This window comes from Cuculus canorus, chromosome 2, assembly GCF_017976375.1.
Source record: "Cuculus canorus isolate bCucCan1 chromosome 2, bCucCan1.pri, whole genome shotgun sequence".
NCBI classification, from domain to species: Eukaryota; Metazoa; Chordata; class Aves; order Cuculiformes; family Cuculidae; genus Cuculus; species Cuculus canorus.
The window spans coordinates 89,399,318-89,424,580 of NC_071402.1; the positions used below are offsets into that span (position 1 = coordinate 89,399,318).

At 43.5% G+C, this 25,263-nt stretch overlaps 1 protein-coding gene across 2 annotated transcripts in view; it reads right to left on the reverse strand.

The window, feature by feature from the left end:
* Positions 1–2,373: 2,373 nt before the first annotated feature.
* SLC22A23 (solute carrier family 22 member 23) overlaps positions 2,374–25,263 on the reverse strand; it is a 110,275-nt gene continuing 87,385 nt past the window's right edge. The window contains exons 6-11 of one of the 2 annotated variants that reach the window (XM_054057619.1): positions 24,196–24,285; positions 18,529–18,631; positions 15,406–15,638; positions 12,712–12,744; positions 11,575–11,698; positions 2,374–5,181 (exon numbers count right to left, since the gene is read on the reverse strand). In XM_054057619.1, coding sequence (XP_053913594.1) covers positions 4,824–5,181; positions 11,575–11,698; positions 12,712–12,744; positions 15,406–15,638; positions 18,529–18,631; positions 24,196–24,285 — 941 coding nt within the window. In that variant the 3' untranslated portion in view covers positions 2,374–4,823. The remainder of the gene's footprint in view (positions 5,182–11,574; positions 11,699–12,711; positions 12,745–15,405; positions 15,639–18,528; positions 18,632–24,195; positions 24,286–25,263) is intronic. The other variant, XM_054057620.1, reaches the window with a different exon arrangement.

Genomic DNA, 25,263 nt, shown 5'->3' on the forward strand with positions numbered 1-25,263 from the left:
TATGACTTCATTAAAACTGTAGTTTTAGTTTCCAATCTGCAAGTCTTTCCTCAGTTTTCCTTTCCCTGGGGGTGGAGGGAATTGTGGGACCAAGTGCATGGTTTTAGCTGCTGAAATTAGCTGGGTCAGGGCTAAACCATGACAGAAGGGCAGGTTGTTAACTGTACAGAAAAACCACTGAGCCAATGGCACGGTGACCGCTTGCAGCTGTCGCTCTGTGCTGTGCTGTGGCACACCACCTACTATTCAGACAATTTGAAGGACATGGAGCGTAGCAACCTGATGAGCGAGTTCAAGTTATTTCTTTTGCATTGCAAGTTGAATCCCGACTCAGACGTAAGCTTCTGATACGAATATTCTAGGATTCTAAATAAAACAATACGAGTACTGCTGCTAGACAACTGTCTTAACCTACAGAAAACTGTTCAATTTACCTTGCTGTGGTGGCACATGTAGCAATTAAAAACTAACTGAGAGGTTGCTAATATAGAAGGCATAACCCTTGATGAGTCTCTTGTCTGAAGGGGTTTAAGCACCCAGTGACTTCATCACTGCAGGTCTGATGTGGGAACAGAAGTCCCTTCCTCACCTGGTGGAAAGAGCCGCTGTCCTTGGCCGCAGTTAAGAACAGAATAGCAGAATCCAACTGTTGTAGGGTATTTTCTTTCTAAATTACAGTCAGCTGTTGTTCTGTGACTGAATATAAAAGGTAATTAGGCACAAATCAGTGTGCTGATTTAATTAGTTTCATTTAAAATTGGCTCATTCTGTTTGAGGAGGAGGGTGAGGCTGTTAACTGAGGTGTCACATTAGCTGCTGCTGGGTTGTTTCAGAAGTTCTGCAAAGGAGCCAGACCAAGGAGAGCAAACTGATGGGACAACGTCATTTTATTCTGTACATTTACATACAAAGTTCTTTTCAGTAGGTACAACAGATGTAACATCATGCAGACATTTAGCTTGTAAGACTGTTTTCAGTACTTGATTTAAGCTTGTGCTATGAGGAAGCACCACCAGACTATTCATGATCAAAACGTACAGTAACACGATTCTTTAAAACTTCATCAGGAACTGAAATGGGGAGGGAGGTCTCACCCACTAGACATAACACACTGTACTCCTTTCCCCAAAACATTTTACACAATACATTTAAAATGAGGTTTGTCATTTTATTTTTCTTAAAAAGAAAAAAAAAAGTTACAGCGGGAGGGATCAGCCCCCACTGAATAGTGTTGTCTTATGTGCCAGCTACAGGCGCAACTTGACTTGACATTCACAGAGTTCAGATAATGGCACTTCTGCTTCCAATTTGGTGACCTTTAGTGTTTGGCTCCAGGAAGTGGCAACAGTTCAGTAAAATAGTTCCATAAAAAAAAAAAAAAAGAAAAAGCCTGCTCAATGAAAATTAAATCATGCAACACCCTTTTCTGAGTGGCCACAAACCACTTTGCAGTGTCTCTAGCAACAAAAGCAGTACTGAAACTTTAAAAGGGGATAAAACCCCCAAGATCAAGCATAGTGTCACTTTCACATTATTGTTTAAACTTGCCGAGATGGAAGAAAGCCCTTAAAAGGTAAACCCAAAGAAAAATCCTCTGATGGGCTTAGAGGTTACTGAAGGTTCACAGAAAAAGGCCAAAAAAGACAGGACAGCCCTGACTGATTCCCCTGCTGTGGTGGCCGGAAAGAGCTGCCTGAGAAAAGCTTTTCCTGGTGATGGCTGCAGAGGAAACGCAGCTGAGGAGCCAACGGTGCTGCAAATTGAGAGCCTCATCCCACCACAGGACTAGGCAGAGGTCAGTAAGCATCTACGTGATTCCGTTTTGCCCTGCTGCATCACCTGGTACCCGACTCCTACACACTAGATATGCTTAGTAAAAGCTTTCCAACTCCATGTGCGTGTGTGGAAAACAATAAATCACAGAATCGTTCACCTTTTCAGGGAAAAGAGCAAAACTGGAGCTGCCGAGGCAGGGAATTAGTTTGTGTTTTATTGTCACGACAGAGGCAGAGGACCAGACCAATTTGAGAGGCTGGGGCGTTACGTAAGATTGGTACCATCTACCTGTTTTCAGGCAAAAAAACCAAAAAAGCAGAAAATGAAGTCAATTTCATCAGATTTTTTTTTAAAAAAAAAATAAATTGCCCTGTGTTCCTGTCACCTAGTTTGGTTACTGTAGAGATGTTGATATGTTTAAACAACCATTCTCTTCCTTGGGCCTGTCTGTCATCAGAGAGCAACCACCAGAATAGGAAACGATAAAGCGCTGTGGACAACAGTGGTGAGCTCACCAGAACTGCTGGCAGTACTGGAAGTGGCTGGTTTAATAGGCTTGTGGATGGTCTATAAGAGTAGCTTGAGCACACAGGCACAGAGACCATGGATGAAGGAGCTGCTGGCTCCACGGCACAATGGATGGCAGGATGCCATGCGAGCCTCTCCACCCCTGTGCTCGCCCCTCCTCCTCTGCTTTCAGGCCCTTTTTCTCTTCCCTTAAGACTGGTTTTGCTTCTCCAGTTTTTTGTTGTGAACCCACTTCCCCCCAACCCAATGTGTCTGACTTGCAACAAGCATCTCGTATCGAAGGCAAAAGGTATTGCACAAATTTGGCACGTGAATACTGCATGAATGGGGAAGGCCTGGGTTTTCCCTCAGGTGAACACAGACTGCTAAAGTCTCAGCGCAGAACAAAAAAGAGAAGCAGCTGTGCTCCAGCTTCACAATAAAACTCGAGCGTAAGGAAGATTGGGCTCTTGCTGTCACAGACAGCATAGCAAAGGTGAAATAAACACAGTAGTATAACTTTGGGCAAAACTACCATCAACTGGTCCAGTGTTTCTTACCAGGCTCACAAAGAACCTAAATGTCCACATCCTCTGTACAAAAATTAGCAGCTTTAGGACAACATTGTTACTCTGAACAGGATAATCTCTGTTGCTTCTGCAGGTCTACCTGTCCCCTTGCACTTGTCAGTGTCTGAGGCTGCGCTACTTACTGCATCGCCCGCCAGGGAGCACGTATCTCTGATTTACTGGGGCCTGTATGAGGACATTGGCAGCCTAGTGGAAGATGGAAATTGTTAGGTACAGTAGTTAATAGACAATATATACAGCAAAGGAGGAAGGGGAAGGGAAGGCAGAGGCGGAAAGTGCAAATGAGCGCTTTCCATACATATGAATGCAAGATGTACATCAAACAAAGTGGCAATCATATAGACACTCAATACAACATCAACATCCTGCTGCTCTGTTTGTTTGAACGTCTGCACTACTGAGCAATCACAAATGGATGGCCTGAGTGACAAAGGAGAAGAGGGAGGGAGAGCAGGGAGGTTAACTACAATGCAAGAAAGCTCTTTGTTTACAAAGTCCTTGCATTGAACTAGATACTCACAATATTCACACAGTGAGAACCAAAAGCCAATGGCCAAAGGAAATAGTTGGCATGGGGACTGGAGGAGAGAATTCAAGTGGTCACTATCAAAGTGCCATCTGCACATTAGGAGACACTTCGATGTTCACTTTGCTCAGCCTAGAGTAGGATTGATCCAATTTAATTAAACTTTTTTTTTCTGAATGAAAATCCTACAAGAGCAGTTGGTGAAGAGGGGAAACCTGTGTGAGTTCACTTCTTTAAAAGCCCCAAATGGGCCAATAGCAAACCGTAAGCCATTATTTACAGGCTATCAATTCATTCCTTTCCAATAGTCATTTAAGCATTTTGCCCATTTAAATTGAAAACCCAAACCAGGTAAGGCAATGCCAGGACACTCATTTCCCAGGAGCAGGAATCCCAGCTGTGCTGCCTTTTGGAATAAATGTACAGATTGTAGCTCATGCTCCTTAAGTTTTTGTCCTTGCTGGTCTATGTTCTCCTCCTGGAGCAGTCACTCAAAGAGTATGGGCCTCCTGGTAATTAAAGCCATTCCGAGCAAAATTAATTTTTTGCATCATTTACATCATCTACATTACTATTACACACCAGCGGGAACTTCTGAAATAGAGTAATGGACTCTTAAACTGCAGAAGGCTGATTTTCATTGAAAAATCAGCTTGTTTGGGTAGGATGTTCTTCACTGCATTTGGTGGAAAAAAAAGGTACTAATTTAGAAAGTAACTTTTAAGTGCACATGGGCTATAAAAACAAACATAAGCTGCCTGAAATGCAGTCAGAGTTTGAGTCACAACAGGTTTTGCTTTCTTTCTTCTTTTTTTTTTTTTTTTTTTTTTTTTTTTGGTGTATACAAGCACAGCAGACAACCTGGGCGCTTTGACTTTCTAGACAGGCAGAAGAATGTTGCACAAGTCTAAATTTCAGTCAATTCAACTTTGCGGTGGATACCTCTTTCCCTTAAAGAAACACAAAAACAAAATAGAAAACACACCCCCCCCCCCATGGTTTCTTTCTTGGAATGGCTGCACCTCTTCTAATAAGATGGCTTCATTTTTGCAATCTATGAAAGGACAAGGAAATAAAGTGCTTCTTGAGAATAAATCAAAATAAATATACATATTTAATGGCAGGAAAAAAAGAGTTCTGAAGGGCTACCTCCAGCCAGGTCTTTTCTCAGATGAGTCTTTTCCCCCAGGACTTTTTCAAGAGCAATCTGCACAACAGCTGAAGATGCCAAAAGTTGCTTTAGCAGCAGAGTTGAATTCTCCCAAGTCTGTGTCTGCTCCATCACTGGTTTGTAAAATCTGTGCAAAACACCTTTGCCCAAAGTGCTGTTCCTCCTGCACAACAGCATCAAATAAAATACAAAAGAAAGAGAAGGGAAAAAAAAAACCCAACCAAAAAAAAAGAAGGAAGAAAAATCCACCCGGTTACATTGACTTCATCCCGTTGGCAGTGGTGTTCTCCGAGATCCCATCACTCACAGCTGCTGAGTCATGGAGGCCAGAGTAATCTTTGAGTTCAGAGTTTGTCAGGAGCAGGGGCTGCTCCCCCTTCTTGTGCGGCAGGAGGGGCTGCCGGGTGTAATGTTCCCCATCTGGGATGTTCTCAGGCAGGTTCTGGTTCTTGCTCTCCGGCAGCAGCAGGATGCAGATGATGCAGATGAGCGTACAGCAGGCGAAGATGACATGGTGGAGGAAGTAGCCTTTCTGGTTGTGGAGCTCCATGATGGGGGCGGTCAGGCGGCCGAAGCCTGCGCTGGCCAGGACCAGCCCCAGCCCACCTCCCCTGCAAACACAGCAGAGGTGAGAGCCTGGCCCCATAGCCTCCTGCTGCCAGCACAGCCCCCAAAACATCTCTGTTGGGGAACCCACAGCCCTGATGAAGCCCCCAGGCTACCCCTCCATCTGGCGTGCACTCAGGCATATGAAGTCCCTGAGACAAACCTGGTTTGCTCACAGCTTCCACACTGTACAACCACCCTGCTAGGGAGTTGCTTTGCTGTTGCAGATCATTACTGTCTATTTGCCTCTCTGTGTGGAAATTACTCACTAAAGTATCTTTTCACACCCACATGGTTGCCCCCACATAAAGAGAAGTGAGCATGTAGACAGCCCTCAAAAGTATTCCCATGTCCAAGTATTCTAATATTCATCATGGGAATGCCAGATTTTGCTTAGCATGTCAGCCTTCACCACGTTAGACGAGATACACCAAAAAGCAGAAGTACGGTTTTGGCTGCATCTAAAGTATCTGGCATCAATCAGCAGTGGAGGCAGGAGATTACTGCCTCGATCACTTATACCAAATGCTGAGTGCTGAAATATTATCTCCATAAAAATGTGTTGTGGCTGGAACCTCTCAGCACTGACACTGCAATGACATGCATCCTTTTCAGAAAATAAAAGAAAACATAGGTAGTGGTCAGAATAAGGGAACAAGAGTTTGGGATTAATTTTCAAGACCTCCTCTTAACTCACTGTACAAGTTGAGGTAGGTCACTTGTTTCACTCTTTCTTGCTCTTATGTATACTTGTATCACAGAAAGGAGTTACAAAAAGGGTGACATTGGTGAAATGCTGAAACTGTAAATAGGTAACTTTATAAAATATTCTTTGTGGCACAGATGCTTATTTATTAAATGCAATGTGCTCATGTATTGAGATCGTACAGGTATGCACACCAAAAAAGGGTGAACACATTAAAGTTTTAAAAAATTAAATAAATAAATGTGAATATATCCTCATCCACCCCAGTCACAAGCATGGAAGTTCCTTGTGCAAACCGAATTAAGTGCTTTTTCTTGATGCATGGCTATGCAAGCAACGTCTCTTGCAATTCTTCATCTTGCTCACTAATGTCTCTCTGGGTCCTGGAGCAGGCAGGCCCAGCAGACCTCCAGCTCACACCCACTTCATTTTGAGGCACAGCTTGTGCTCCCGAGACCTGTCCCTGCTGGGTGACTCCACAGAGAAGCGTCAGTGCAAGCATTTCTCTGGGTAAGACTATTCCCTCTGCCTGCTGTGGCACATTTGAGCTCTTCAACCATCCTGACGTGCTGGAAAAGTTAGCACGGCAAGCTGTAGGCAATCCAGGGGACTCCTGGAGTGCAGTGAAGATAATTTCTTAGTCCAGCTGATAATGACTCCCACCTGAGGGGATGCAATACTGGACCTGATGGTTATGAACACAAGTGAGCTCATCAGTGACGTTAGGATCAGAGGCAGCCTGAGCTGCCTGGTGCACTGGTGAAGTTCAAGGTCCAGAGGGATAGGAGACACGCAAGGAGTATAGTCAGGACACTACATTTCAGGAAAGCAAACCTCCAGCTCTTCAAAGAGTTGCTCGGTAGGACCCCCTGGGAGATGGTCTTTGGGGACAAGGGAGCGGAAGAGAGCTGGCAGATCTTTAAGGATGCTTTCCACAAGGCGCAAGAGTGCTCAGTCCCCAGATGTAGGAAATCAGGCAGGAAAAGGAAGAGATCAGCACGGCTGAGTTGAGACCTGCTGGTCAAACTCAAGAACAAGAGGGAATGCACAGGCAGTGCAGGTAGGGACAGGTAGCCTGGGAAGTGTGGTTCTATTCTATGATTCCATCCAGCAGTGTGTCACCCTCAAGTGACTCATTTTAGCAACATCTCTAATCGTGGCTGCTTGTCCTTGTTTTTCTTAATCACTGGTACCCCGCTCCCCATGCCCCTACTACACTTGTCTGGGCAGCATGCTTCCTGTGGCTACTCTGGGAGATGCCATCTATTCCCAAACCATCTGGTGATCAGATGGGCTCAGAGGCTTCAGTTCCTGGCACAATGGCAGAGATGTAATGATCAGCAATAACTGGACCTTACAGGAGACAACTCCAGAAGGAAACTGAATGAACTGCTTTACGTCAAGTACTTGTGGGAAAACAGGTTTCATCCACCACTGAGCATACTAGAAATCACAGCACTGTAAAGCTACAAATGCCAAATCCCCTCAGCCGTCCACCATGGTAAAGCTGATCTTCACCCAATCCTTTCCAAAATCCACTGCTTCCTACTTGACAGCTAAAGGACAGCAAAACGCAACTTTCGAAAGACGCTCTTGGGACACTAACTGGGTCAGCAATTCATGTACCCTCTAATTCTCCAGACTCAGCAGAGCATCTTTTACAGACAACGGTGATTTCCCCAAATACTGCAAAAAATCCCTTATTAAAAACTTGCCAGTTTTCTGATGGCAATTTAGAAACCCAGCTGAATGTGGTCATTGTACAACTGGCCTCCTTGCAACTTCATTAGTATACTCACATGAGTAATCAACACAACCAGCCCCAAATGCATGGCAAATCACTCTCCAAGTTGGCTGCAGAGCAACAAAAGCCCGGCTCATTTACATCAGTGTCTGCTATGGCTAAATTGTATCTCAACCATGGAGGAGGACCTGAGGTGAGTTTTAAAAGCTGCTGTAGAAGGACATCAAGCAAGCCCAAAGGGAATAGGAAAAAACAACAAAGACTGCTCTGTCATTAGGGGTCAAGCAGCTTCAGATTTGGAGGGGAAAAAAAGGTTTTCCATGTGATGTCAGTAATTAGAGCAGGCATAACTTTATCCAGAGCCATCCAAACCTGACAGAAGGGGGCTTAAAAATACATTTTGGTATGCATGCTAGGAGATCTTTTTTAAATGTTTGACTGTACCACAAATAAAAAAAAAAAAAAAAAAGAAAACTGAAAATATGGACAGGAGTTTTTTGTTGTTCATGTGCACACGAGGAAAATGAGTCCAGAGAGGCAGCACCCTCATCACTCACACCATTTTTGCAGGTGCCATGGGGCAGCAAGTGGAAATCAAAACACATCCAGGGTGTTTTGGGATAGCGCTCTTCCTCAGTACAGTCTTCTATGGAAGTGGACTGGTGTCTGTATTTCGGACATGCTCAAAGGTGCAAAAGCAGAGTTGAGTAAGGGAGTGCAAAGGCTGCTGGGGAGGGGCTTTCCCATGGCAGAGCCCCATGGGTGGTCAGAGCCACTCCCCCAACTCCTGTTCTCAGTGGCAGAGGGGAAGGATGGTTTGTGTGAGGCTTTTGATCCCAATATAGGCAAATTACAAAGGCACCTTGGTCCAAAATTTTGTTCTCAGAAAGGGCCTCCCTGATCACAGGGGAGAACTTCCCTGCTTGCTACTGCAGTGTTTTTTCAGATAACAGCAAATATCCTCACTGATATCCTTTGCTAAAAACCTATGCTAAACCTATGGAGGGAGACTTGCCCTTTTCATCGCTGCTCAGAACAGAGACACGCTAATCCTGTCTTCAGATGGCCATTTGTCAGTCTTGAGCAAATGGATTGACATACAGTAGGGCTCGGATCACAGAAGAAGCAGAGAATTGCTCAGGTTGGAGACAACAAAATGAAGCCAACACTGAGTACAGATCAAGTTTTTTAGGGCTTTTTTTGGTCCAGTCATCTCAGCCCCTTCTGGTAGTCAGTCCCTGAAAGCCTCCATGGTTCTCCCTGCCTTTCCTACATGTAAGCAACCCTGTTGTGTGCTCAGTACCTAGACCAGAACTTCAGTAACACATCAGGACACCCTTGGCCCCATGGGGCAAAGTATCACCTTTTAAAAGCCAGGCCTGGTTCAGGTCTCAGTAAACAGCTCTGCACACCACTGGAAATTTGGCTTGAAATAGCTAGTGATGGGTAAAGCTCGTAATTTGGCCATCACTACCCTCTTCATTTCTTTGGCTGGGTGAGGGCAAAGGCAGGATACAGAAAAAAATCAGATTGCTTTTCCACTTGTTAGTAACTGAGGATGCAGAGAGGGAGAGGACACGTCATGTTTTCCTCAGCTTAATTCGCATTTAGTAGCCATGCAGCCTGCAGTGGTGTTGCCATCAAGATTATTAGAGATGGATTATCGGCGCCACTTAGTGCTTAAATTCAGTATTTGGAAGGAACTCTAAACTGAAGCTCCTGGTGGAAAGAACAGGAGTTTCCTGTCTGTAGCCCTCTTACCTATCATTAGGAGACCAGGGTACAATGCAAGGGTATGAACGACCCCTGTGTGCTGGGGGACAGCAAAGGACCTTTGTGTCTCACTGGTGGCACCTCTTGGCAATGAAGGTGACTATTTTTCTCCTGTGCTGTTGTAACCACACAGTAGAGCTGGATGGGTGCTACAGGTTGGCCGTCAGGTAGTTACCACTACCCTGGTAATGGCAGGGCTGTTCTCCCTGCCTCAGGAATGGAGGATTACAGGTAAAAGATTTGATCAGGGAAACCCGAGAGATGGACCCACCTCTCCCTCTGCTTTCCTTTTCCTTAAAGTTCCTTGAGATTCAATCAAAAGCATATTAAGATAGTCTGAAACACTAAAGGGCTTCCAAGGCAGTATTTTGGAGAGGTTATGAGAGAGCAGCCAAATTTGAAATGCGAGACCCAAGGCAGCTTAACCACACCTCTGCCTGAGACAGGTTTATGTACCAGCCTGAGCTCCACCTACTAATTACAGCCCTGAGCAAATCTCATCAAGAACTTCATGGTAGTAGGACTGCAAAGTGCTGCAGAGTGTCATCATCTCTATTAATAAACAGGGACTCTGAAGCATATTCAGCTATTGTCACTCGCCTGGTATCACTCAACATAGTCCGGGGAAGTGGAATTTCGTCTCCCAGCCAGGATTTTGTTCCCTTCCCTGCAGCAACATAAGTGACTTAAAGAAAAGAGCTTGCTTTTTACACTGCATATCTGACCCTACTTGGCAGATTCTCTTCTGGTTGACATGGCCAGTTTCTTCTCTATGTGTCTTTCAAACAGAGGCAAGAAGAGAATTAAAGAGGCATAAAAACATCAAACTGACTGACATGCACATAAGTAAATTGCTGTTAGTGTTTTGGGCTGCTGTGTAATCTTCTCGCCACTCACTCTGCCTTTCCCTGTGGAAATAATGTTATCTGCAAAATACATTCACAAAGTCAGATAGCTTGGAAGAAAAGGCCATGGATCAAGGATACTCTGGCTACTCAACTGATAGTTTTGCCTTAATACTTCTGCAAAGTTATTGAAAAGGCGTATGACTTGGAGAGATAAAAGAAAAAAAAGGAAAAAAAGAAAAGAAAATCCTCTTCCCTCCACTCTCTCTCACTCTCCCACTCATATGACCTACACTCCTGGGAAATTCAATCAGACTCCTGAATCACTGTGGCATTGCTGAAGCGTAATCCAGAATACACAAGCACAATCTTTGTGCCGTGAAAGATGACAGCGAATACGTAAAATGGTACAAAACCCTAACTACACAAAGATATTTATAAGATCTAGAGCACAGATCATCTGTATGATTTCTATTACTGCCCAGGATCAAAGCACTCCTCTTTAGAAAAACTTTGAGTCTCTGCTAAGATAGATCTGGGTACAAAGACAGAGATGACTTTATCTGCAATAAAAGTAGACACTGATGCTGTAGGAGAGGCAGGACTGCAGGCCGTCAGAGCACCTATATGCACCAAAAGCACTTACCACCACATGTTGCAACACCTCTTTTCCACCAAAGCACCCCTATAGCTGGCCCGATAAACCTGCCCTACAGAGGCAGAGATTGCCTGTACATATGGAGTTGTGAGGCACTGGCACAGGTTACCCAGGGAAGCTGTGGATGGCCCATCCCTAGAGGTGTTCAAGAACAGGTTGGATGGGGACTTGGGCAAGGGATTGGAATTAGATGATCTTTAAGGTCCCTTCCAACTCAAACCATTCTATGCTTCTATGTCCTCCCTTGCACACTCATGGAATTTCCCTTTTAATATTAAGCCATACACTTGCACGGTCACTGCTTGTACAAATCCAGCAGAGTAAGCAGAGCAATAACACAGTTTAACTGCATGATTTGCTTCAGCTAAGTAGATAAGACCATATCACATTGGAAAAAATGCAATTCATATGGTGCTTGCCCTGCTGATGATCACCACAATGGGACACAAGGTGGAGCCATTGGAAACAAAGCCTCTCTGTCCACAGACAGGCATTTACTTATGCAGACTGACTGCGGTGATATTAAAGAACAGTCCCAAAATTGCTGTAAGGTCCCCCAGTTATGGGGGATTTCCCCTCCCATACAATGAGTCTAGTTACTCAGTCAGTTATCAATCAAATGAGAATTTCTTCCCCATCCTTTGAGGGGGGTTGGGGGCTCCAGGATCTCACCTGATTACCGTGGGTGTGATTTCAGCACAGAAGAACACGCTGAGGCTTCCAACCGCATGAGAAGAAAACATACCCACGATGGAAAATGCAGTAGAGAATTTGTCTTTGACGCTATCACTCATACCTGTCAGGACAAGTGTGTTCACAGAAAGTAAGAATGAGGCCAAACTTCCAACAAAGAAAATGAGAAAACAGATGTATGTTACTCATTCTCCCTTGACAAGGATTTGAGTGTTTTTTTGTAACACTAATTTAAAACTAGTATTTATAAAATCCATTCCCAAGGATGTTGAAGCACAGTCACCATGTCCAGCAAGGCTGTTTGCTCAATCATTTCATGGCTGGATGGCAGCAGAGGTTCCGAGAGCAAACAGTGTCTGTCAAGCACAGTGAGAAACCCCAGTAAAATTTAAACAAAGCTAAAGGAAACTGCCTCCTGGTCACAAGGATGGTATATCCCCCACTTGCTGCCCTCTCACCACCTTCTGTGGGTGGAGGCGGGATCCAGGATGATACAAGCTCATGTAGTCTGTCCTGGCCAGTGAAGAGGTCACATTACTTGCGGAGACTGCTGTGCCGTATGGGGGGGAACACATCATGCCTAATAGAAGCACTGGGGAAAGGACTGCAAAGTGCAGCAAACACTCCGCACCTTCCTACAGCCAAGACCCGAGATCTGCCTGGAGAAAGGGCTGCTCATCAGCGTGCAGTCCCAAGCAAGTTCACTTCTGGGTTGGATCCAATGAAAAGTAGCACCTGCTTTTGTTTTTGCTGAATATATCAGCTCTCATGGGAGCAAGAAGTATTTGGGGGCTCTTAGGTTACAACTTCCAAAACGTGCTACAGCCTGCTCAGGGCTAAGCCCTTTCTGCAATGCATCCCTAGTCTGTGAGAGAGGGCAAATCCTGTCAGCGCACAGAGACAGACTATGTGGAGGGGATGCTACACCAAAAGACTGCACATAATCTCAAAGTCCTGCCCAGAAGTGATGTCTCAAGTCACTGTGTAGAAGCAGGCCTTCCTCCCAGTGCTCTGTGGCAGTAACACCGCTCTAGGTGCTTGGGCCATGGCTTTTCATATCCACCCACTTCTGACAGATCACTGCCTGAATGATGCAGAGCCATCTGTAAACCATACCTGAGTCTGGAAGTTGACTGTATTTTCCAATCACTGGATTGAAGATCATATTTGGAATTTGGAGCAAGATGAAAATAAAAGAGAAAGGGAGAGAAACCAAGAACACATTGTTGTTACATATGCAATTTATACAAAGGAAAAAAATTAAAAAAGGTAAATCCCACATGCCCCCCAACCCCCTATGCACTTTTTTCCCCATGTCACATCCGGCACATCTTCCCATGGCCACCAGATATGACATGCCATTTCCAGGCCCCTTTCAGAGGGAGGGCAACATGCTAATGAGACAGTGATAACAAATTGAGCAGGAAAACATTTTTAAGAGCCCAGAGTTACCACTGGGATTAACACAAAGGCCTCTTTGTTGTTAGTGAAGGGGAAGAAGAGAAACTGCACTCATACTACAGCCCTGAGGGAATGGCCAACAGAATTTTGGTTAGAGAGCAAAATGCTGTGCATCAGCACTGCTGCACTGGTGGGAGATCTCTTCCTCACCAAAACGTTGATCTAGTGGTCCATGTGTCATACTAGCCACCAGCTGCCATGTGTCCTAACCACAAAGGTGTGCACGGCAGTACTAGGCAGCAAGGATAAGAGCAGCAGCACAAGCTGGGCACATCTCTAGTGGTGATGTCTCAGTAGGCTCCTATGATATTCCAGGTGACACCCTGAGGTCCAGAGGAAGGGCTGAACACAGCAAGTCTCAAGGTCCGCCACAGGTTTGCTGCTGATGGAGAAGAGCCCTCTCCCTCTCTCACCTGCCTTCTCAAATTCTGATTTTGTTTGCTAATTACACACAAATTATGCTAAGCTAAAAGATGCAAGAGGCTGTAACAGATTTCCTAATCAGCAGGGTCACTGCTTCTCTCCAAATACTGTCTAGCTCTTCTGAGGAAGAAGGGGGGCATAGTCTAGACTGGAGAGAGGTGAGCTGCTCTGAAGTTCAGGGCTGCCTTTTCTTCATTTTCTCACAAACAAAGGGGTGAGAGTCAGAGCAGAGAATGCCAATGGGTTCACAGCATTGAGAGAAGTCTAGGTGCCAGTGCAGCAGAACACACCTAGAGCCTGTGGCTGCTTTTAGTTTTAGCAACTTTGCTGACAAAACCTCCTAAACCCATTATGGGAAAGGCAGTAATAATTCCTACACACTGTTTCTCCCCACCTCCCTCACACCTTTATTGTTGTTAAAAAAAGGCAACTAGGTTTTCATGGTTCTGCAGCAGACTAATGGCCCTGACACACTTTCTCTCCACTAAGCAAATTGCACACTTATTACCCTCAACAAACATCTGGCATCTTAAAAAAGAAACCAAAACATAAGATGAATCTAGCGTAGAGAGATCCTGATGGACACCACCACAAGAACTTAGGGTTTGGGGAGGTCTCATATGTGCCCAGTGTGCATGTGAATGGTCAAAGTTTACCAACGGGCTGAGGATGAAATGGGGTCAGGAGGCTTCTCCCACTCTCAGCTGGAACTGCTGGATATAGTAAACATGTGCTTAAAGGGAATGTAAACATACATGCCAAGCTGGGAGAAAACACGTGATTTTGGAGTTTCCTCCACGTCATGAAAGAAGTTCCCTGTTTCCCTCCTACGTTCCCACAAATAGTGTGTTTGTTAAAGGTTAACTTAGTAAACACTTATAGACCACATTTCCTAAAAATATGGACAATTCTTGCTGCCTTGGGGCTGCCTTCTGCATGCAGGAATGTGAAATCTTTCCATCCTCAACACAAAAAATTCCTTTCCCATTAAAGCCCTTAGTTATTTCTAAACTTAGAAATGAAAACTAGCAACAACAAGTGCTTTGGTGTTTGTCTTATATCCAGTTTGTCCAAAGCATGTTTCAACCCTCTTCCCATCTCCTGGTGGGGAGGTTTCACAGGACAGAGTTCTAATGATTGGCAATTGTGAGAGTGGCAAAGCACAGCCCACCTTCCCTCTGCTTTAATACTTCTCTGATCCATCACATTCAACTTCCTCAATCAAAAGAAAATTAAGACAAGGAAATAAAAAAAGGAAAGAGAATATTCCTGTAGCAGTTTTAACAGCTGAAGCAGCTCAAAAGGGCCAGAGAAAGGTCATCACCTGCAGATGACAAGGTGGGACACTCTTGCTTTTGGCAAGAACAGCCCATTTGAAAAGCTGTGTCACCTCACAATATCGTGTGTATACATTCACATGAGGTATACATACACCCCATGTTAAAAGCAGGGTCTCTCAACTGCATATTTCCATGCTACCTATATATTTCTACAACGTAACAAGATGCTCAGAGCAGGTGAAGTACATATACCTACTGCTTTAACTTCTCTTTGATTTAGATGCCGTTAGAAGGGCAGACTCAAGTGGGAAAGTTTTCCTTTCCTAATCCCTACCTAGCTCTTTCCCCAGAGGCTATTTCACTGAAATTAAATTAAAAGCATTTTTTATTTGTTTGGTTTTAAGTGACAGCCCTAGAAACAACACCAATGCTCAACAAGCTTCACCACAGGAATTCATCCAGAACACAATGCCTTTTTTTTAATGAAAAGTGTTTGGGGAATCCTTCTAATGAATTCAGCTTCTTAAACTAAGCAGGTGTATGGCACGTCAAATCTGAGAAAGGCAGAGGAAATGCGAGTATTTCCTAGTCCCTTACTTGCACATCAAACTCATGTGGTCCTGAAAAGCTCTCTCCTTGAACTTACAGTTGAGAAGGCCCAGCTGTAGAAGTGATGCCAGAGCTGTAAGGATCATGAAAAGCAGGAGTCCTCCTCTCCTCCCCAGAAACCCGACCACCGGGCACATGGCCAGGCAGGATGCCAGTGCAATTCCAGCCATGGTGTAGTAGTCCGCATAGAAGTTGTGGGTAATTGCCATCTTTCCTTCATGTCCCATCATGCTTTTTGCAAAACAGTGGTGTATGCCGTAACCTGTCAGCCTAGGGGAAACAGGAGAGGGCAAAAGAACATCATTGCTGAGAAGGCAGCCATCTGCTGTGGCATAATTCAGTGTCGGAACAGGCTAATGCAGGAAGCATCTCTTCTGCTACAGGAATACAACAACTGGTGCAAAAAGACTCAAATGAGACTTCTAGATGCTATTGTAAAAATAAGCAATGATCAAAGGAAGCAAAAGAGAAAACCCTGTTCAACCAGACATTTGCAATCTACTGGCTTCAATTGTTGCTCAAGATCCAAGTATGAGCAACTATACAAGGACTTCTAGTGTGTGACTGGTTTTCCCAACGTATTTCAGAACTCCTCTATCTTGGGAAGGGTATCTTTCTGTTCCCAGTGTATATGCTGACAACCACAAAACCAGCGCTGCTGCGATAAAGCAGCCTGTGTGTTTGGACTGCAAAACACAGCACAATACATGTGTATTCCAGGAAGACACACCTGCCTCTAGCATTTGGTTGTGCTAAGGACTGCATCTCACTTCCCATGTTAGCCTGTTACAACTGAAACAAGCATCTGAAGTCACAAATTGCACTGCAGTAATTATGATTGTGAAACGATAAGCCCTAATTCAATCTACACATTTACACCATCCTTCGTAGCAATGTGTCTCCTCTTCTTTTAAAAGAAGTTTCTTTGTGATGCCAGGGGTGAACATGTTTCCACTCCATTTCACTCCTCTTTCTCCTGTTTACCCTGGGAAAAGGAGCATGGGGGGGGTGGGGGTATGCAGGTCAGATGAGAAGCCTCAACATCACCCCTGATATGGTGCAAAATTACAACAGAGCTGCAGAGGTCAACGCTGCCATCTGTACCCAAGGCGGTCCCTGCTGGCAAGGGCCTCCCATCTCTGGCATTTAGACCAGGCAAACCTCATGTCACAAATTAATTGTCCCTGACAGAGTGGCAGGCACAGATTCAAGTATCCAAAAAATGAATAGCAGTTACATTACATTAATACATCCCTATCCTCCTGAATGTTGGGAATGTGAGGCGCTGTCAGTGTAAATAGGATATTAATGTAAGCATAGAAATGGTTGGGGCAATACTCAATTGCTGTGTGCATGATAGCCCAGGGCCTAGGGAATGTCTTTTGCAATCTTTTGAATCAATGTCATAGTTCATAAAAACACTCCCAATGCCAAACACCTTCCCCCCTCTATATGAACCTACCACAAGTACTTGCTGTTACACAAGAATGTTACTTGCTTTGGATATCTAGACTATAACTGACTCCTTCCATAAGAGAAATGTTAATCAGCAGAACAATATTTAATAAGAGGGCAGAGTTAACCAGGGTGTATCTCTTCTGTGCCCACAAACACACTTGCTGAGGTTGCCATGATCTATAAACTAAATTAATGTATCATTTGGACTTGGCTTTCCAGCCTGCTTCCCCAAGAATTACTCTATTAGCTTAACTTGCTGAGCAGCTCAAAACAGTTGCTTTTAAAACCAAACAGATTTATCTCCCTTGACATCTCATCATTCTCTGGAAAAGGTTCCTTCTCCATATTCCATGCTGCTAAAATTTAGCACATCCTCATCTAACGGGAACAACAGAATTAAAATTAAATATTTTTTCCACCCCCTAAAAACAAGCATGAAAGCTATTTCCTCACACACACATCTGCTTCATGCTCTACTTGGACAGCAAACAGACTCCGTGTGCTATTGCCAAAAGCCACTCTTTAGGCTGTCTAGTTCTGCTTTACAAAAAAGTGTAATCAAATAACGAGAGGAAGAAGGGGCGATTTCCCTATGTAAAGGTTATTCACAAAAACAATTAACACTGGCTATTAAATCCACCAGCTCAGCCTAAGATGAAAATGATTTTTCAGAACAAGGGGAGCCACTCACTGATAGGTGGGACAAAGAAACAAATTCATAAAACCAGAGTTGGTTCTGCAGCTGCTGTGCTGGAGACAGAAGCCTGAAGCCCATGTGCTTCTGGGTGACTATCTGCCCAGCAGAGGGACTGATCCATGTGTTAACATGAGTGAAGGCTGCAGAGTAAGGCCTTGAAATGATGGAAGAAAAAGCCACGAGAGAGCTATGTACTTCTGAAGACAGTAGAGAATGGGGGATTTCCAGCCTTCTCCACACCTCTCATTTGAAAATAAAGGGCATTTTATAAGACAGAAAAACTAGAAAATTTGGCCCTGCTACTGCCCCCAGGACCTGGCTTTGGTTAGAGGCTGATTTTGCAGCATCTGTTTTCCCTTTACAAGGTGCTCAGTTTTGGCCAGAACCTGTAACCTGCAAAACTCTCAGGCAGAGGTCTGGTTTTGCCCATACACACAAGTCCAAGCTGAAGCCTCAGGACGCATGTACCGCATTGCTCTGTGCGAGACAGCACATGCTCTCTGCGTGCCCTTAGCATGATTTGGGCAAGCTGAAGCACTTCATAATCTGCTTTTGAAGGCCTATCAAAGACAGCTGTTACACAAGGGAGTAGGCAACATCTTCCTCTGCAACGTAGGATGTAAACAACTTGAACTTGTACTCCTGTGGCATTAATGGTTTAAAAAATCCCAGGAGGGATCCTGGGAGGCCAGCAGATGTCTGCGTGCATGAGCATGCACCAGCATGTGGCCATGAGAGATCTGAGTGAAAGCAATGCACTTGCAGCACGACAATTGAGAAGACACGTGCTGCTGCTGCTGCTGCCTGAAATGGGCAATGATTTCCTCCACATTTGCCATAAGAAGTAGTTCCCTGCAACAGCCCGTGTTTTTCCAAGACCGTTTATCAAAGACGCTAATGAAGGGTCCCACACTAGGAAACGGAGGAGCTCCCCCATCACTTCACGTTACTGCTTCCGGTTCACCAACCACACAACTATTCAAACCAGAAAGAGATAGGACTTACGAGTTCACACATAATACTACGATGTTCTTCCACAAGTTCCTGGTTCCCACCACTTTAACAATGCAGACTTTCTTTGGTCTCCTGGTGATCTCCTTTTCCAGCTCTGAAACAAACCAAACCAAAATTATTCTTTCACTGGGGAGAACAAGAAAGAGAAGCTTCACTTGTGAACTACGCCTGTTCTGAGGAAACTTCAGGAGAACAGGACACTATCAGTTACACTAACAGGAGCTATGAAAACGCTGAACAACCTGCCTGATGTCCACCTCAGGTTCCTCCTTTTCTTCCAAGCTTCCCTTAATCTCCTTTGGGTATGAAGAATAGCCCAAGAACTCCTTCACATCCCAAACCTTCTCTCAGTTTAAAGCACGTATTTTAAACGTAGGCAGTATGGAACTTGGTCCCAGCAAGCATGATATCAAAGTTCCTGAAGAATTTCAGGATTCTGTGAATTTTTAAACCCTCACAGGCAGGACTGTTCTTGCAGATTTCTCTCAAAGAGAGTACCATAGCCTTCTTACAAGACCTGTTGCATTTCTGCAATGCACAGCTGAAAAAAACATGGAAAGGACTGGAGCTTAAACTCATTTTTCATGGGAATCTTTTGAGGTTTGTTCAAATCCAGGTTACAGAAAGAAGTGGCTAGGACTTTATGTCAGCTTACCCTCTTCCCTCCTGGTCATTTCAAATATTCAAAACTGTTCTAATGGATGTCCTACACAGAAGATTTCTTTTTAAAGAAAAATTCCTGGGCACTACCAACTGTGATGTCTGTGGTCTTCAGAACTAAACCTAAGCTAACTTTTCTTTGCTATGCTGTTGTAACACACAAGCCTCACAAACATTGCATCTGATACTATCGTTGGCTCAGAACAAAAAAAAAAAAAAGTAGGACATTGCTTCCCTCCTAAATATCATTAGGTTAGAGCTTGAACACCACCTAAGCATGTCAATGAAACCGCTGTTTCTAAGCTACAGGATCAGTGAGACAAGAAACTGTAGCTGTAAAGAAGCATCACAAACCCGATGCACTCCAAGAGTATGAACTAGGATTGCTTTTTAGGGCAAAGACTTGTACTGCTGCTTTCTAGATTGGCTGCTTTTGAAGGCGGCAGAGCGGCCCTGTTCTGGACAGTGCATCCGTTCCCTTTGTGCATACGCAATTAGCCTGCGTGTCCTCAGTTGTCCACACTGGCCTGCCCCGACCTCTGCATTACTCCACTGAATAGCAATGTTTTTAAGAGATGCAAGGAAGGGAAAAATAAAAGCAAGCCCTGGTGAAAGAAATAAGATAAATCACTCTAATTTACAAAGAAAAAAAAAAGGCATGCCTTTTTGCTGTTATTTGAAAATTGTATCAGAAAAATAATAAATCAAAGAAACTATTTATATGCAAAATGTTGAGCTATTCAGTGCTCACCAGGTCACTCCTGGTCTTCTATCTAGAGTAACTACAGGGAACACTTCTGAGAAAAGCAGCAAAGGATATTCTGCATTAATGATTGTACTTAACCAGAATATTACCGTGCTATTATTCTTTCCTTACTACCTGATATTATACATTTCTACCCAGAATCTACACAGCACGAAACCCACAAAAGCATAAAACCAAAGGTGGAGCAAAAGAGGAAATTGGCCAAATTAATATTTGTAGCACTCAGCAGGCTCAGCACTAGATCAGGGCTACATTGAAAAAATAAGCAATAAAAAAAGATGGTACCTAATTTCAAAAAGCAAGGTCAAAATGATTTTGTAGCAAGATTCTGGAAAGGAGTAAGTGGGAATAAAATAATTCAGAACATCTGAAGTGGTTAGATAAAACATAGTTATAAAGCCTATAATTGAGCCCAAGCAAAACCTTCTAACAGTGGAAGAAGTCAAAGCAAGCACTAGAAGCAGTAAAACGTTTCAAAAAGCTGTTGATGACTATTTCAGCTGAAGTACAACAATGAAAATCATTACCCGAACACCATACTTTGCACGGATTTCATGTGGACATAAGGGTTCACTCTCAAACTGTCTAAGTATGACCAGATGTCAAAGTAAAAAATCTCCTCCTCCATCAGTCCCTGATTGCATATTCTTTGAATTTTCTTAATTTGGGGTTTTGGTTTTTTTTTGGTTTCTGAAAGTAATTTTTACTTTTCTTTCTTTGGGAAGAGAAAATAGATTTTACTGTCAATATGTGCTTTATTGATCCACAACTTCATAAAATTAAGAGATGCAACACTTAACTTGGTAACATCTCTCTCTTGAGTCAAACGTTATTTTACCTCCACTCCTGCTTTGTTCATTCATTAGGGGTAGCTATAATCTGTACGTTCTTTATTTACTGTCATGCAACCTTCTCATGTGCACTCAGGCCCACTTTTAACCTTTTTTATAAATTAGTCCTTCTGAACCAATTCCCATTAGCGTTTCACACTGAACTGCTTTTCCACCCTCAAGTAATAGACAGCTTCTGGGTTATGTGAACTAGCAAACACATCCTCTGTTTGAGCTGCCGTGAGGATCCCACACAAGGGAGATTTCACTCATTCTCTACCTTGCTTTATGCAGCAGTCTCCCTTTAGTGGACCCTTGCTTCTGCTCTGATGATGGTTTTACTCCATGAATATGCAGCATTATTATATGAAAATGTTCCAAAATGGATTCCAGATGTAGCAGCATTGCAAGGATTAATAAAAAGAAAGAAAAAGGAAAAAAGGAAAAAAGAATCTGGCCTCAAACCTTACACAAAACAATGCAAACAGCACCTGATGCTTCACTGAAAGCTTTCTGACTGCCAGTTATCCACTCATACATCTTTCTATGGTGTTTTAACAGTCCCAAATCTAAGTCACCTGCTTGAGATGAACTCTCCCCAAGTCTCCAACACCATCTATCTTTTTGATGACTTTCTCCATTCTTCATTCCTATGTGTGTATGTATATATATGTTAATCAGTCAGATGTCCTTCAAAAAAATCTCCACCCTACCACAAAAACGATCATTTACGATAATCAGAATAGCAGATAATCAGATAGCAACAAATAACTGTGTAACTTGCAAAAATCCATTACCTACAGAACTGGCTCTCACTTAAGCAGCCTGCTTTTCTTGGAGGTAGCATGCCTGCACAAAAGGATCTGCACTCTGACTGACTATGAGTGGCATCAAGAAAGCCGCAGCTCTTAGACTGTCTGGACTTCATAGGTCAATGCTAAGATCTTAAAAGAGAAGTCAAGCCAATGCCTATTAAAATCCCTTGGAAACAAACTATTGCTCTGTCAGTTACTGGAATAACACCAGGAAATCTCCCCCTACCCTCAATTTATTCTTTGATTTTGCACTGTAGTCACCAATTCAGAAGGAATTTACATTAAATGTTTCAGTCCATTTACCAGACGGGCAAGGGTGGAAAATTAAAAGTATTTTTATCCATTTACTCAGACACCTATTATGAGTTTTCCTACATTCTGGAGCCCACACACACTCTAGGCTTCCTATTCAGGGATTTGGTAGGAAAACTGTCAACAAGCTAACTCTTTATATCTTGGTGGAAATTAAAAACATTCATTGGGAGACTTTAAAAGTCTCATAGGGAGGGGAACCCTACCAGCTTCCAGCTCCCAATATTGCTGAATTGGGATCCTCTGCATTTCAGGAGAAGGGCTTTCAAAGTCAGAAAGTGTATTTAAAGCAGTCAAATGAAGCCACCCATATCTGCATCACTTGGCAAAGAAGAAAAAGACAAAGCTCCAATCAAGCTACCAAAAACAGATGTCCAAAATGACAAGTGTCCTGGGGTGATGGACTTCTGCTGGATTTTTCTGGCTGCTAAATGATACTGTCAGTAGTTCTTTGAACTTGAAAAGAGCTATGGAAGCCCAGCACAGAGGCTCAATCAATCCCTGGAGCGTGACAGCTCTGCAGCAGGAGGTAAATTGGTCCAAAATGCAGAGCTGAAGCAAGTCACTTTCAGCCATACCGAGTTACTTGTACACCAAGTTAGTTATACCTTCAAAGATTTATGTCTTCATGAACTCCTTTTGTGCTTATTTATTCATTTAATCATGGAGGACTAGCAGCCCAATACATCGCATTTGTGAAAAGCCTAATAGTAAAGGAATATTAAAGGCTACCAAATCACAAACATAAATTATGAGGGGGTTAAGCCGTTGACTGATGGGCAGAAAGCAATAAGGAATAGAAAAATGGAACTAGTAAGCGCATGGCAGGAGCTTAGTGCGGGGTAACTCATCTCATTCTTAAGAAAAAAAAAATAAAAGAAATCTTCTTTAATAATCTTACTAAAAAACTTGCCACAAAGCTTAGAAAGCTTAGAAATGTGTCAGTGAGGTCTGTTGGTGATAAAGTGAGGCACTGCCAAGAGTACAGCACAGAAATGGAACATTAGAGAGAACTGGGCAAGCAAAAGCAAGTAAAAGTGCAAGATACTCAGGGACTAATGGGAAATGCTTCTGCTATAAGATAAAGTTCAAGCAAACACTGTGTTGAACTTGGTTATATACTACTCGAACACAAGTGACTATGAGGCAAAAGCTTATTGTGTCCATGAAGTATTTGCAATTCAGACAACAAAATACTGGTGCTCTTTTACAATTCTGATCATCAACACTTGAGAAACTAAAGCTCTGGCAACCTTATTCATAAAAGGAAAGAAGACAGAGGAGAATGTCAGCTCAGCAAAGGAGCAAGGCTGCTATCTGCTCATATAGCATAGGAAAAGAGAAAAAAGATTTAAGATAAAGATAGTCACAGACAGGAGCAAATGGGATGCATAAAAAAGAAAAAGAACCTGGACAACTATACTGTATTTGAGTTGAATGCTAAAATGTACCCCGGTACAAGAGTTTGGAACAAAAGCACAGGATATAAATACTAACAGCATTTAAAATGAAGCATATTTCATGAGAACAACTGTATAACTTGATGACTATAATAGCAAAGGACTGATTGCAATAATTTGTTTCAAACCTGTGTTTCAATGACATTAAAAAAAAAAGATAGGAAAAGCCAGATATAAGGCTGCCATTGCAATCTTCAATTGTTGATATGCATTATGATACAGCACTTAAATAGATGATCACAAGTTAGCTTTTCCCCCCTAGAGTGCTCATGGCAGTCAGCAAATGGGCAGCTGTTAATGATGTCTCTACCTTTCCCTTTCAACATGTGCACCTCCAGCCTTATTATCCAAACCTCCCAATAAGTACAAAATCATGTTTCCTCAGAGACATTCCTATAGTGCTGTCAGAATATTCATGTATTTCATAAGCGCCAATGACATCATCTGCACCACCATTTTGTAAGAGTAAAGACAAAGATTATTCCTATTTTTTTTGCAGGCAGGGAAATAAAACACAGAAGAATTGTGTCCAGAATGAGAAAAATCTCACAGCAATACGCCTTGTAGGTGCCAATACAAATGCTCCCAGCTTTCTGCAAATCAAGCCCCACAATTACATGCTAGAGACACACACTGAAGACATTGTGATTAGTGACAGCACTGAAAGAGCTGGTTCCAGGGAAATTTCCATCACTGTACAAGAACATCCCTAGCAGACGCAGGGAATGAGTACAGCTTTTCAGGGGGCATTCAGCTTCATTTTCCCAAGACTGTTCTCTTTCCCTCTGCAACCCTCTGCCTCATTCACTACACACCTTCCAAATTCTGCAACAAATGAGGAACAGATAACAGCTTCATTCCCACAGCATCGTCCATCCTATGCACTGATTCGTCCATCCTATGCCCTGTGGAAAAAATAGGTTGTAATCATGTTATTAAAGGCTGTATCATCATGCCTTCATGCCAAGAGGCCAAGCAAGGGTTGCCCAGGCAACCTGACTTCTTGTATTTCCCAGAGTGTCATTGTGTGGAGCTGTATCTGGGCCATCAGCAGGTTTCAGATACCTATACATGCATCGCTGCTATCTATGGCCGAAGCTACGGAGGAAATCCCAGCAGGCAGAGCAGATGAGTTGGGCATTACAAAGGGGTGAAGCATATATTGTAGGAGTGAATTTCAAAAGACAAGAATGTTGAGACTGAATCCTTAGGTTCCACAGTTTATTCTGGAGGGAGGGAGAAGCAAATGATTGCAGCCCCTTTGGTCTCCATGCTCTAGCTCTCCTCTCCTCTTTCTCTAGGAGCACCAATTCCAACCAGTCCCTTGTTGCCTTTGCCCCTCTAAGTCCCCAAAAATTATCTTCTTCATTCTTTGCTCCCACAATGCTTTTCATTATCTTATTCTGCTTTTCTTTGTCCACTAGTTCCCTCTCACTGCTCTTCACCTCCACTTGGTTCCCAAGATCTCCTCTCCTACCCCTCGCATCCACCTATAGACTCCATACATCCTCTTCCTCCCTGTTGCACAGCGGAGCGCTGGCATCACCAGGGCTTGCTGCCAGCCCTCTGCATGCAGTTCCTGCCCTATAATGCCAGATCCTCTGCAAGGAAAGGTAGAACTGCGGACAAAGAGACAGTGTGCCAGCTGGGCACAGAGCAGCTGTGACAGGCTGGAGTGCGGCCAGCAAAAGTCTGTGGAGGACTCAACTAGTAAGAAAGAGTTATTCAAGCTGCAATACAGGCTGACAACTTGTCCCTTTTTTAAAAAAAAAAACAATAAATTCTAGCACATTTGGCTTTTCCCAGTGGCATCAAGAGGCATGTCCTTAGTCAAGTGCTCAGTATTTCCTCTCTCCCCTTCAAATCCTGCTTCTCCAGAGGTC